Here is a 15,183-nt window from a genome sequence, read left to right as displayed (position 1 = left end):
CTCTTTTTATTTTTGCTACAGTAACAGACTACCTCTTTCTCTGCTTTGCTGCCAAACCAAAAGTCTGATGAATCTATTCTTCATCGTAGATTACAGTGGGTATTATTATGTTTGGGGAATTATCTGTGACACTGAAATAACATTTTTCGTGTAAAACATGATTTGTGAGAACACTCAATTGTAGGGTTAGTGTTGACTATATTTCTTTTCTAAGTTACATAAATGGTACTATGACATATAAAGGATAGAAAGAATCCCAATTCATTCTGTAAGTACAAACTTGACACCAAAATTGGATATAACATAAGAAAAAAGCATAAAGCTGTTATACTTGTAAATATACATTCAAAATTTGTTGGCATGATAGCAGTGAACTGAATTGGGTAGCATATTAAATGTGTAATATACTTTATCTTGGTAGGTTTTATCTCCCCAAACAGCTGTGTAACTCACATATTAAAAGATGAAGAAGAAAAACCATTTGATAAAATTTAACCCTCATTAAGAATGTTAATAAAAATCTTAGAAGACTAATAGTAGAAGGAACTTCCTTAACTTGATAAATAGGATCTATTAAAATTTTGTATCAAACTTTGTGTTAGATAGCAAAACATTAAGAGCATTCTTATTAAAGTTAGGAACAAAAGAAAAATGACAAGTGACATTCCAAGCATTGAATAACTATGCTGGAGGTCTTATCCAAGTCAAGAAAAAAAGAAAAAAATTGAGAGATGAAAATTTTGGAAAGAGGAGAAAACTGCTATTATTTGTTGACTGATTAATTTAAAATCTTAAGGAATTAACTTAAAAGCAATAGGATTAATAAAATAATTCAGTAGTGTCTGGAAATAAGAGTAATATATAAAATTATTCTCCAATGTAAACATTTAGAAAAATATTATTATATTTACAATTACAATTAGAAACTCTAAATTCTTATCTATGAACCTAACATAAAATACATAACACCTATGTGGCAAGAACCAAAAAATTCCAACTGAATACATGTTTCTGTAGAGTAGAGATTAACAGTCATTTTCTATAAAGGAAAACATAGTAAATATTTTATATTATGTGGGCTGTATGGTTCCTACTACTGCTACTAAATTCTGCAATTGTAATACCAAAACAACTACACACAACATGTAAATAAATAGGCATGGCTGTGTTCCCCCGCCAAAAAAAAAAATCCTGTTTACAAAAGCAGGTATTAAGCAGGAGCAGGCCTACAGGCAGTAGTTGCAACCCATATTGCAGAGAATCAATATCTAAGGCATGAATCATCCATAAAATAATCAGTTAATTTAATAAAACTTAATTAAAATTCACACCATGTTAGGGAGCTTAAGGATTTTACTTGTACAATTTATTGCTCAGAAAGTAATTTTTAACAAAACAATAAGAATTGAGAGAATTCTAGGAAGAAAACAGAGTTGGAAGTTTCAGAAATCTGTCTCTCCTTTTAGACAACAATTGCGCTGGCAAAAACTGTCTGATGTAACTATTTTGGAAATCTGAATTCTATGAAGGTTTGCAACTTTCAGGGGAAGGCTTGGATGATAAATTTTGGTTAATTTCTGTCATATTTATCTCTTAGCACAGTAATAGCTACTTCTCACCCCTCAGCACCATGGTAGGCAGCTATGCGTGTGTCCTTGGAGCAACTTACAGCTTGCAAGAGCCAGATTGGCAACAAAAGACTCTGTTCTCTAAATATCTTGCATCTGTACTCTGATGATTGATTACTGCTTCTAATCAGAGGAAAAGGCAAAGAGGTGGAAACCATTGTGGTTGCACCTCCTCACATTATTGTAATCCCTCCCACTCTGGCTAAAGTGACTTCCAAAGGGTTTAAAAGGCCAACACTCCCCATTTCAGGGAAAAGATAAGCAGAAGATTCCCACCGGCCCCCAATGCCATTGCAAGCACCTGCAGTCCTCCCTACAGAAGTATTGCACAGTCTTTCCAAAACCTGAACACTGTTTGGGGAGCTGCTGGGAATTTATGAAGCTGCTTTGCTCCAGATTAGGATCATAAGGTGTGCACCCCCCACTCCCTATCTATCCACTGTGAGCCAAACTGCTGCACCATTGCACCATCTTGACACCAGAGCCATTTGTGGAGTGTACCCTGCTCATGGGACCAGTTGCTACTGCACCCCTCCAGCCCTAGAGCTGTCTCTTCATTCCACCAAGGCCACATGAATGACTGAATGCCACAAACGCAGTTGCATGAAACTGGGGCCTAGGATCAGCTGTGGCTCTGGTCCCGCACAGAAGGAAAACCAACCCCCACCACCCGTAATTCCAGTCAGAGAAACAGTCTTGCAGCCCCATTCAGGACAAAACCTCTGTTGAAATGGCCTAACCACTGTGTCTCTCCTGCAACCAGGAGAGGTACCCAAGCCAGCAAGTAGATAACACACCCCCAGGCTGGCAGAGCAACTACAAGTGATCCAGCCCCCAAGTTAGTTGGCATGTCATGTGCATGCATGTGCCCCCAACTTGAGAGGCAGTCTGGCAAGTTTATACCTGGCAAAGTCATGGCACTACCACCACACACTCTCATAGCTTAGGCCACTGAAACACTTGCAAAATGCACTAGTATGGATTCCAGTTGAAGCAAAGTACATGGAGACTACACTACTGCATCCATCTAGATCCAAAGCCAATGCCTTATACCCAACCAACACCCCAAGACCTACTCATGCCAATGAGTCTTTCCCTACAAAACTTATTTCATAAAATTCAAAGAGGCAATTGTTCTGCCAGATGCATAGAAATTAGTGTAGTGACACATCAAACATGAAAAAGCAAGGAAATATGATACTTCCAGGGGAACACAATAACTCTCTAGTAACAGATATGCAAAATACCAGAAAGAATTTTAAAATAATCATGTTAAGAAAACAGTAGGATACAAGAGAATACAGATGGACAATACACCAAATCAGAAAAACAATTCATGATTCAAGTGAGAAGTTTAACAAAGAACAAAACAGAAATTCTAGAGCTGAGGAATTCAATCAATGAAATAAAAAAATACAATTGAGAGTTTCAGCAAAGACTAAACCAAGCAGAAAAAATAATTTCTGAACTTGAAGACAGGTCTTCTGAAATAACTCAGGCAGACCAAAAAGAAAGAAAAAAACAAAAACAAAGAAAGAAAAGACATAATAAAAGGTAGACACCACCCAATTGTCCATTAATAGATGAATGGATGAGCAAAATGTGGTATATACATACAATGGAATTTTATTTAACCTTAAAAAGATAAATCCTGATACATACTACAATATAGATGAATCTTGATGACTTGTGCTAATTGAAACAAGCCAGTCACAAAAAGACAAATACTATGTGATTCCATTTATATAAGGTGTTTAGAGAATCAAAAGATAGAGAAATAGTGGAATGGTATTGCCAGGGGCTGGGAAAGTTGAAATGGGGAATTATTGTTTAATGGGTATAAAGTTTCAGTTGTGCAAGATGAAAAGAATTCTGGAGATGGATGGTGGTGATGGTTAAGCAACAGTATGAATGTACTTAATACCACTGAAAATGAAGGGAGCCTTAGTCATTTAAAATAATTAAAATAATAAATTTTTATGTTATGTGTATTTTACCACAGTAAAAAAATAATGGGAAAAACACAGTGAGAGGGATGTTTGCTCTACTAAATATTATGACATGCTATAAATCCATAATAACCAAATAGTGAAAAATTAGAACAGAATAAAAAAATTCAAGGAAACAGACTTGAGTCCAATAGCAAACATAAATACACATGGTAGTCTAATATATAATATTAAGTGACATTGCATATTAGGAAGAAATGATAGATTATTCAACAAATAATTCGGAGATATTTGAAATTCATATGAAAAATATAACATTAGATCCATACCTCACACCATATAGAAAGAAAAACTTCCAGATGCAATAATGAGTTAAAACTGCCAAACTCCTCCAAAAAAGCAAAGAAGGAATACTTCCAAGCCCATTTTATGAGGCTATCATTATTCTGCTATCAAAGCCAGATAAGGGCACTGCAAGAAAATTATAGACCAATATTTCTGATGAACATACATGCAAATATTCTTAACAAAATATTAACAAACTGAATTCAAAAATACATTGAAAGAATCATTCACCACAATTGATCAAGTGGGATTTATTTCTGAGATGCAAGGACTGTTTGACATACACAAATCGATAAATGTGATATACCACATTAACAAAATTAAGGATAAAATAATATGATTGTCTCAATTGATATAGAAAAGGCATTTGACAAAATTAAGCATCCTATCATGATAAAATAGATTAGGCATAGAGAGAATGTATCTCAACACAATAAAGGCCTAATATGATAAAGCCATTGCTCACATTATCCTCAATGAGGAAAAGATGAAAGATCAGAAAGAAGGAAAAAAAGTCCACTCTCCCCATTTGTTTTCAACATAGTACTGAAAGTCCTAACCATGGCAATTAGGCATGAGAAGAAATAAAAAGCATCCTCATAGGAAAGAAAGAAGTGAAACTGTCTCCATTTTCTGATGACATGATCTCTTATAGAGAAAACCATCAAAAACTTGTTAGAACTAATAATTGAATTTAGTAAAGTTGTAGGATACAAAGTCAACTATACAAATGTTGTAATGAAATACAAAATATATCTATATTCTTGATGTGAGAAAAGCTTTTCTAACCCACTTACAAAGCCATATATATGTGTATATATATAAGTTTTAAAAAAGTAAAAATTACTGCATAAAATTTAAAACTTTATATATTGAAATTTATTAAAATGAGGTTAAAAGCAAAGCATGGAAAATAACATTTGTAACACGTATTACACACAAAGTACTGATAGCAATAATTCCTAAAAAGTTTATAGAAATCAATTTAAAAAGGGCAAAAAATCCTGGAGAAAGTGAAAAAAGGATATGAAAAAGTATTTCACAGATATATAAACAAAATTTACAATTAATGTTTGAAAAGATATTTGACATCCCTAATAATCAAAGAATAGAAGTATTTTCTTTAGTAAATAGAAACTAGAGAAATAGAAACTAAAGATACCAACTTTTTTGCCAATTAAATCAACAGTGATGGGCAAAACCTGTTATTGTTCAATGCTAATTAGGTTATGAGAAAATAGACATAAATATGGTAGACTAAAATGTAAGTCAGCACAACCATTCTGGAGGGCAATTTAAAAAATTCAATGGCCCTTCATGCTAAAAACTCTCAATAAACTAGTTATTGATGGAATGTATCTCAAAATAATAAGAGCTATTTATGACAAACCCACAGCCAATATCATACTGAATGGGCAAAAACTGGAAGCATTCCCTTTGAAAACTGGCACAAGACAGGATGCCCTCTCTCAGCACTGCTATTCAACATAGTGTTGGAAGTTCTGGCCAGGGCAATCAGGCAAGAAAAAGAAATAGAGGGTATTCGATTAGGAAAAGAGGAAGTCAAATTGTCCCTGTTTGCAGATGACATGATTGTATATTTAGAAAACCCCATCATCTCAGCCCAAAATCTCCTTAAGCTAATAAGCAACTTCAGCAAAGTCTCAGGATACAAAATCAATGTGCAAAAATCACAAGAATTCCTATGCACCAATAACAGACAAACAGAGAGCCAAATCATGGGAGAACTCCCATTCACAATTGCTACAAAGAGAATAAAATATTTAGGAATCCAACTTACAAGGGATGTGAAGGACCTCTTCAAGAAGAACTACAAACCACTGCTCAACAAAATAAAAGAGGACATAAACAAATGGAAGAACATTCCATGCTCATGGATAGAACGAATCAATATCATGAAAATGGCCATACTGCCCAAGGTAATTAATAGATTCAATGCCATCCCCATCAAGCTGCCAATGAGTTTCTTCACAGAATTGGAAAAAACTACTGTAAAGTCCATATGGAACTAAAAAAGAGCCCGCATTGCTAAGACAATCCTAAGCCAAAATAACAAAGCTGGAGGCATCACTCTACCTGACTTCAAACCATACCACAAGGCTATAATAACCAAAACAGCATGGTACTGGTACCAAAACAGAGAGATAGACCAATGGAACAGAATGGAGGCCTCAGAAATAACACTACACATGTACAACCATCTGATCTTTGACAAATCTGACAAAAACAAGAAATGGAGAAAGGATTCCCTATTTAATAAATGGTTTTGGGAAAACTGGCTAGCCATACGTAGAAAGCTGAAACTGGATCCCTTCCTTACACCTTATACAAAAATTAATTAAAGATGGCTTAAAGACTTAAATGTTAGACCTAAAACCATAAAAACCCTAGAAGAAAACCTAGGCAATACCATTCGGGACATAGGCATGGGCGAGGACTTCATGACTAAAACACCAAAAGCAATGGCAACAAAAGCCAAAATAGACAGATGAGATCTAATTAAACTAAAGAGCTTCTGCACAGCAAAACAAACTACCATCAGAGTGAACAAGCAACCTACAGAATGGAAGAAAATTTTTGCAATCTACCCATCTGACAAAGGGCTAATCTCCAGAATCTACAATCTCAAACAAATTTATACAAGAAAAAAACAAAGAACCCCATCAAAAAGTGGGCAAAGGATATGAACAGACACTTCTCAAAAGAAGACATTTATGCAGGCAACAGATACATGAAAAAATGCTCATCATCACTGGTCATCAGAGAAATGCAAATCAAAACCACAATGAGATACCATCTCACACCAGTTACAATGACCATAATTAAAAAGTCAGGAAACAACAGATGCTAGAGAGGATGTGGAGAAATAGCAACACTTTTACACTGTTGGTGGGAGTGTAAACTAGCTCAACCATTGTGGAAGACAGTGTGGTGATTCCTTAAGGATCTAGAATTAGAAATATCATTTGACCCAGCAATCCCATTACTGGGTATATACCCAAAGGAGTATAAATTATGCTACTATAAAGACACATGCACACGTATGTGTATTGCAGCACTATTCACAATAGCAAAGACTTGGAACCAACCCACATTTCCATCAGTGACAGACTGGATTAAGAAAATATGGCACATATACACCATGGAATACTATGCAGCCATAAAAAAGGATGTTCGTGTCCTTTGCAGGGATATGGATGAAACTGGAAACCATCATTCTCAGCAAACTGTCACAAGGACAGAAAACCTAACACCGCTTGTTCTCACTCATAGGTGGGAATTGAACAATGAGATCACTTGGACACAGGGCAAGGAACATCACACACCAGGGCCTGTCATGGGGTAGGGGACTGGAGGAGGGATAGCATTAGGAGAAATACCTAATGTAAATGATAAGTTAATAGGTGCAGCAAACCAGCGTGGCACATGTATACCTATGTAACAAAACTGCACATTGTGCACATGTAACCTAGAACTTAAAGTATAATAATAAAAGAAAATTAAAACTTTAAAAATGCATACCTTTGAACCAGTAATTACACCTGTAGGAATCTACAGTTATTCAAGAATAAGCAAATATATGTGTTCAAACATATATTATAAACAGTCTATATGTCCATCAAGTTGGAGATGGTTATATAAACTGTAGTATGGCCATGCAAGTGTGGTATAGCCATGCAAGTGCAACATGTATGTAAATATATGCTTACATATAATGTAAATAAACATGTAAATAGATATGGAAACATATATGTAAACATAAATAACATTATATGTAAATAAACAAGAATTTTAAATATCTATACATACTGATACAAAAAATTCACCAAGATACACTATTAGTAGGAAAAAATAGTCTGTAAAATTATAAGATTATATATATATAAGATGGTCATTTTAGATTTTTAAAAATTTCTGTAGATACATATATCTATGTAATACATTTAACAAATCTAGACAAATATATACAAAACTTTTCATATTGCCCTACGTGGAAGAAGAAATGAGAAGGAAAGAAGGGAAGTGAAGGGAGCCTTAGCTATTTATTTTATTTATATTTTCATCATGCTTGAAACTTTTACTTGAAAGTGTTCTTATATATCACTTATATAATTAGTAAACTAATTTTTAAAAAAATTCTGACTGGTTTCTCAAGTCCTCCGGTTGCCACAAGTTTTTTTGAAAGCAACCAGAATAGAATCCTGAAGACACAGTCTTGCTTGATCTTCTATTGGTTACATCATTAACACACAAAGCCTGTGTGCCTTGTACAAATTGAAACAAACTCACCACATTCAATGAACTCACCACATTCAATGAAGGTTATTTTTAGTTTAACGCTTATTATACAGAGTAATGATCCAGTCTGTAATTTCATTTGACCATGGTGAGAAGACCTGTGAAAAGCAGTATCTCCACTGAAGAAGAAACATAAACACCAGATAAAAACTTACACAAGTTCATGGTAAAATAACAGAAGGGAGAATAGTGAAAGATTAAAATAAATCTTTACCCACTTGATTCTCACAGCAACCTATGATGTGGATACTATTGTTGTTGAGAGAAAAAACTGAAGCACAGAGAGATTAAATAACTTGCACCAAGGTCAGATAACTAGTAAGTATGGAGACGTTATTTTAATCCAGGCATTCTGATCCCAGAACCCAGGCTCTTAAACATAACACTATAAAAAGCCCAAAATAGAAAGAGATGTGTGTAGCCTTTTGAGCTTAGAAAGCAGAGTCAATATACCTGATTATTCTGCAAGATAAACTTTGCAGAAAATAGAAACAATGAACAGAAGCAATGCCATTTAGAATGCCTTATATAACAATGCTAGGTTGAAGTTAGCATTTTTTCTGTATGAATAATCAATTGATCCAGCATAATTTATGAAAAACACCATCCTACTGCATTGCACTGTGCCTTTGTCATTATTTAAGCGACTCTGTAGGTGTGGATAAGTTTCTGGACTCTTTTTCTGTTCCACTGTATTATTTAACTATCATTAAACCAAATCATATTGTCTTGATTACTGAAACTTGTTAAGTTTTTACATATGATTGTGTGTGTCTTCCAGCTTTGTTATTTTCTTCAAGACTATTTTGACTAGTTTTGACATTTTGTAGTTTCAAATAAATTTTAAAGGCAACTTGGAAATTTCTACTAAGTTGGCCTACTGAAATTTCCATTGAGAGTCCATTAATCTTGTATACCAATCTAGGGAGAATTGATAACTTTGTGATATTGACTTGATCTACTCACATGATATATCTTCGCTTAATTAGGTTTTAATTTTGTTTTAATTGTTTTTGTTTTTTTTCTGTCTAGAGTTCTTATACCATTAAATTCATAAATCTGAACCTTTGTCTTATACCATACACAAAAAATCAATTCCAGATAAATTATATACATAACTGTTAAAGGTAAAACAATAAACTTCCAGAAGGTAACATAAGAGAATTTTCATGATATTGGCATAGGCAAAGATTTCTTAAATAGGATACCAAATTGGATTTAAATAACATTAAAATTAAGAATTTTTCTTCATTAAAAAATTAAGAGAGCTAAAAGACAGTCCACAAAAAGGTAGAGGATACTTGCAAGACAAATATTTCCAATGAAGAACTCATATCCAGAATATACAAATCAATAAGAACAAAACAGAAAGTTCATTTTTTAATGGGCAAAAGATTTGAAAGTGCACTGTGCAGTGGAAGCTATTTAAATGGCTAATACACATTAAAAAAAGGTGCTAAATATCATTGTCGTAAGCTTGATACAAATTAAAACCCAAATGAAATACCAATACACAACCACCAGCATACCATTTTTTCTAAACTGACAATACCAAGTGTAGACAACAGTGTGGAACAACTGGAACATTAGAGTAGAAGTGTAAATTGATGTAAGTGCTTTGAAAAAATATTTGGCAGTACCTATTAAAATTGAACATATGCATACTTTATGATCCAGCAATCAGATTAGATAACCATAAACTTAACAGAAATATGTACATCTGTACACTATATTCGTAGCAGCGTTACTCATAAAAACCCCAACTGAAGCAATCTAAATGTTAATCAACAGTAGATAAATAAAGCTGTGGTATCCATACAACCTAATACTATACAACAATGAAAATAAAGTGAATAAATTTTTGCTTTCTGCAGCACCATAGATGAATCTCAGAAACATAATGTTGAGCAAATGAAATCAGACACAAGTACATTCTTTCATTTCATGTCAATAAAGCCGAAAACCCCAGAGAAAGCTAAACAATGATGATAGAAGTATAGAGGTTATCTTTGGATAGAAGTAATGATTAGAGGAGAACATAAAGGAGGATTCTAGGGTGAAGCAAATGTTTTATTAATCTAGGTGTTGGTTACACAGATGTTTTTACTTTGTAATGTTCTTTGAGTGAACATTTACGACTTTTACACTTTTTTTCACATCTGCTATACTTCAGTAAAATAGTTTACTTTAAGAGAAGCTTATCTGTGACTTCACAATAATGATCATAGGGAAAACTACCTAACAGGTACTATACTTATCACCAGGGTAACAAAATAATCTGTAAACAAAACCCCCATGACATGCAATTTACCCATGTAACAAATCTGCACGTGTCATCTGAACCTAAAATAAAAGTTGGAAAGAAATAAAAATAATGATACAGAAAGATAGAATCATGATATAAGGAGAGGCTGGAAATGTTCATGGAAGAAGAAAAATGTCAAATGATCAAGAATAGGAAATAGTACAAAGATCTATCTGCCTTAAACATTCTGGGAACAGCAGTTTGGCTCATCCCTTTTCTTAAATTTTATGGTTTTAGTTAATCACAGCCAAAAAGAAAGAGATGCTTGAGTCTAAATCTATTATCAGACCTCTTACTGTTGAAGAAGTCCTATATCATATTCCGTGGCTAGATAAAAACCAAGACCATATAAACTTCATTCAGGTAACATTTTTATTTCCTATTAATAATATTTTTAATGTACTAACAAATAATATCTTTAAAAATAAGAATTTACCCATGATACTCTCTAGTTTAATATTCTCTAAATGTTCCTTATTGCCAATAGGATAAAATCAAAATCGTTTTGAATAATATGCAAAATCTTTCTACAATCTGTTTCCTGCCTACTTCTCCACCTTCATCTTCTGTTTTCCATTGTCACATACCCTCTATTCTCTATTTATACTGAACCAATCATGGTGTTCCATGCACATTACATGTTTTTCTAATTCCGTTCATCTGTGGGTGCTATTTACTTTTCTTAAAATGCCCTTGTATTTCACTTTTTTTTTTTTTTCAAACTTTTCCTGCTTATTTCTTTTCTGGAAACATCCCCACCAGAGTACTCAGAGAAGTAGGCTTTGGGGCCAAATGCCCCACCAATAGAAGACCATCCTGTGAACTATATTGTTTTCAGAGGACCAATATTGCTGCCATTGTACCCAATGTGTACCTTTATTATAGCATTAAGTACATTACATTACAATTATCTTTAGGCCTCTCTCCTACTACATTTTTTATCTCATCTATCTTTTGAATACCCAGCCCCTAGCACTTTGCATAATGCATATTGGATGCTCAGTTAAGTGCTTGTGGAATGAACAAATAAAAGGATCTAACTTGTTCTAATGTTCTTTTACATATATCTATTCGATGTCAAAAGACCAATTAAATTTTTCTACCTGATTAAAACATTTTTAATAAATGAATATTTTATTTACCTGATCAGCTGTTTAGAGCAGGAGTATGTATGACATATGCATGCCATTAGCCTACATCTGTTCCCATAACTTTTCATCCAGATGAAAGATTTTTATCCCCTAATTACATTCTCATTCCTAAAGTATTTCTTTTCTAATCCATGTATAAATACCCTATCTAAAATTGCTTATATTCATAAAGATCCACCTTCCTCTTTACTCTTCATAATTTCTATTTTCTCTTACAAACTTATTACTAATATATTTCAGATATTATCAAATGATAGTAATTTTTTAAATGTAAAAACTTTTTTAAAAAATGCAAATTTTAGGCCAGGTGCGGTGGCTCACGCCTGTAATCCAAGCACTTTGGGAGGCCTATGTGGGCGGAAAACCTGAGGTCAGGAGTCTGAGACCAGTGTGGCCAATGTGGTGAAACCCCGTATCTACTAAAAATGCAAAAATTAGCTGGGCATGGTGGTGGGCACCTGTAATCCCAGCTACTCAGGAGGCTGAGGTAGGATAATTGGTTCAAGCAATTCTCCTTGCCTGGAACCCAGGAGAGGGAGGTTGCAGTGAGCCGAGATCGTGCCACTGTACTCCAGTATGGGTGACAGAGCGAGACTCCATCTCAAAAATAATAATAATAATAATAAAAATGCAAATTTTAACATTCCCAACCACTCCTAAAATGTTGTTTATAGCTTATATATTTGGTGGTATCTTTTAGGAAAAAGCCAAAGTTTTAACATTTGATTGTGGAAATGGTGTATTTGAAGAAGGTGATGAGCCCCAAGGAATCTATATCATTATTTCAGGCATGGTAAAGGTAAGACAGAGGTTTTTGTTTAGTTTTGTTTTTTGTTTTGAGACAGAGTTTCTCTCTTGTTGCCCAAGCTGGAGTGCAATGGCGTGATCTTGGCTTACTGCAGCCTCTACCTCCTGGGTTCAAGTGGTTCTCCTGCCTCAGCCTCCCAAGTAGCTGGGACTACAGGCATGCACAACCACACCCTGCTAATTTTTTGTATTTTTAGTAGAAATGGGGTTTCACCACGTTAGCCAGGCTGATCTCGAACTCCTGACCTCAGATGATCTGCCCGCCTCAGCCTCCCAAAGTACTGGGATTACAGGTGTGAGCCACCGCGCCTGACTGGGCAGAATTATTTATAAATGCACTTGTGATCATAAGTTTTTTAAGAAAACTTTATGAAATTGATAATTAGTAGCTTTCCAGGTTAAGAACTGCACAGTTTCTTTTTTAGGACAATGACTACCATCTAATGATAAATTTTCATGTACAGACACAATGGATAACACTATTCATCATTTTAAAGACATACTTTCTCACAAATAACAGGAAACTTTCAAAATAATTCTTTTATGATGGAAAATTATGATATAAATTGTTATTCAACTTTGCTGATCTGAGTTAGAGATTTAGCCATTCTAAATGGCTATAGATTAACTGAGTAGGAGGAATCAGAAAGATCAGAGTATTTAAGAATGCTTTGTGTCTAAATCATTGCTAATTTAATAATTTTACTTAAAAAGAAATAAAATATTTATTCTCAAGACAACATGTAAATATTAGAATTGTTCAAACCAAAGTGGAAAAAGCCATAAATTAGTTTTGGTGATACAAGTTAACTGGCATATGTATTTTTCTCTTTCTTTGTTCCTGAACAGCTTGAAAGATCAAAGCCAGGTTTGGGGATTGATCAAATGGTGGAGTCAAAGGAGAAAGATTTTCTGATAATTGACACAGACTATATGCTCAGTGGAGAAATAATAGGAGAGATAAACTGCTTAACTAATGAACCTATGAAATATTCTGCCACCTGCGAAACTGTAGTAGAGGTCAGAAAAACTTCATCTGTGACTTTTGTTGTGTTTTGTTAAATATCTAATACCAGATTTAAGGTATTTTAGTATTTAGTATAAGTTTACGGTGTAGTTGATAATTTATTTTTAAAAACTAGGAATAATAAAGGAACAAAACTTGTCGAATTAAAAAGCCCTGGCAAAATAGCTTATGAATGTTAACCATAAAGAAAGAAGAATTCATCCAGAAAAACTGGCTACATAAGCTCTTTCTTGGGGAAATTGGCTGGCATATGTTAATTGTCAATACCACAATTTGAAAGAGGAGAAAGGGGATAAAGACGGGGCTGGAATCTATTAATATAAAAGTTGGGCAAAGTATATGGAAGTTTCCCTACACATGATTGAGAAAAACATCCTCACAGTACCAAGGGCTCCCACTGGCTTAATTTGAACTCAAAAAGAATAATGACTGTAAATAATTAAACTCCAGAAATATGTGAAAATCCATACATTGATAATGATGCTAGTTTTTTAAATTTTTACTGAGGTTGCTAGGATATCATTTTATTACTCTGAAAATGGATTTTTTAAGAGAAAAAGTAAACATTTATCTAGCCTTTCTTCTATGAACTCTTTCAAAGTAGCTTTTTAAATGAGGAAAAATTTTACGTAGAATTTCAACTAATAAACACAGAATGAGAGAATCAGAAAATCTCCATTGTGACATCGCTAATAATAGATCTAGGAAACAACCTTCAGTTGATGCTAAAACTACTGAGTGAATGTTAATAGAAAACTTTGTAATGAAGGAAATACTACCTAAGGATATTGGTCAATATTAGTGTCACTAAATGGGACAACTCGGCATAATGTACCTCGTGATGTGACGCAGCGGAAGTGCTAGCACCACCCACGAAGTCTCACAAAAGAAAAAATCTGAAGTTCTTCAAGTCTGTACATTGAATCAGTTTACAGAAAATACAGGAAGGAGAGAAACCAGTTCATTGACACCAAGAGGGAATAATTGCTACATTTAGAATGTGGAAGAGTCTGTAGACAAATAACCTGATTTCTTTAACAAATCAATGGCATAAAAAGTGAATGGAGTAGCAGTTATGGTGGTTCATGCCTGTAATCCCAAAACTTTGGGAGGCTGAGGCAGGAGGATTGCTTGAGGCCAGGAGTTTGAGACTGTCCTGCAACATATCTGCAAAAAATAAAAAAAAATTAGCCAGGCACGGTGACACATGCCTGTAGTTGCAGCTACTTGGGAGGCTGAGGAGGGAGGATTGCTTGAGCCCAGGAACCCAAGGTTCCAGTCAGCCATGATTGCACCACTGCACTCCAGAGCAGTAACAGAGCCAGACTCTGTCTCTGTTTAAAAAAAAAGAAAAAAAAAAAGTGTGTAGTGGTAGAGGGGAAGAAGGCAAAGGAAAGTTATTAAAAATGGACTCAAGAGATATAATAACCAAATAAATACAATTGCTCTAATTTGAACAAACCAATTATAAAGAGGCCTATCTGAGATAATTTAGGACATTTTAATGTGAACAGAATACTAAATGATATTTTTTATTGTTGGCATATAATCACATATGTTATATACTTAAAATATCTCTATCATTAAAATGTTTGAAAATAAAATTATATATTTATGATACCAGGAATTTGCATAAAAACCCTCTAGCCTT

At 34.1% G+C, this 15,183-nt stretch overlaps 1 protein-coding gene across 14 annotated transcripts in view; it reads left to right on the top strand.

Moving 5' to 3' along the window:
- The window catches only part of SLC9C1 (solute carrier family 9 member C1), a 136,740-nt gene that overhangs the window by 87,486 nt on the left and 34,071 nt on the right, over positions 1–15,183 (top strand). For 13 of the 14 annotated variants that reach the window (XM_021934036.2, XM_021934035.2, XM_021934032.2 and 10 more), the window contains 3 exons: positions 10,785–10,910; positions 12,399–12,497; positions 13,355–13,525. In XM_021934036.2, the coding sequence (XP_021789728.2) occupies positions 10,785–10,910; positions 12,399–12,497; positions 13,355–13,525 (396 nt within the window). The remainder of the gene's footprint in view (positions 1–10,784; positions 10,911–12,398; positions 12,498–13,354; positions 13,526–15,183) is intronic. The other variant, XM_009199956.3, reaches the window with a different exon arrangement.

This window comes from Papio anubis, chromosome 2, assembly GCF_008728515.1.
Source record: "Papio anubis isolate 15944 chromosome 2, Panubis1.0, whole genome shotgun sequence".
Classification (NCBI taxonomy): domain Eukaryota; kingdom Metazoa; phylum Chordata; class Mammalia; order Primates; family Cercopithecidae; genus Papio; species Papio anubis.
The sequence above is the reverse complement of the archived record's forward strand: the minus strand, read 5'-3'. Positions and strand labels throughout refer to the sequence as shown.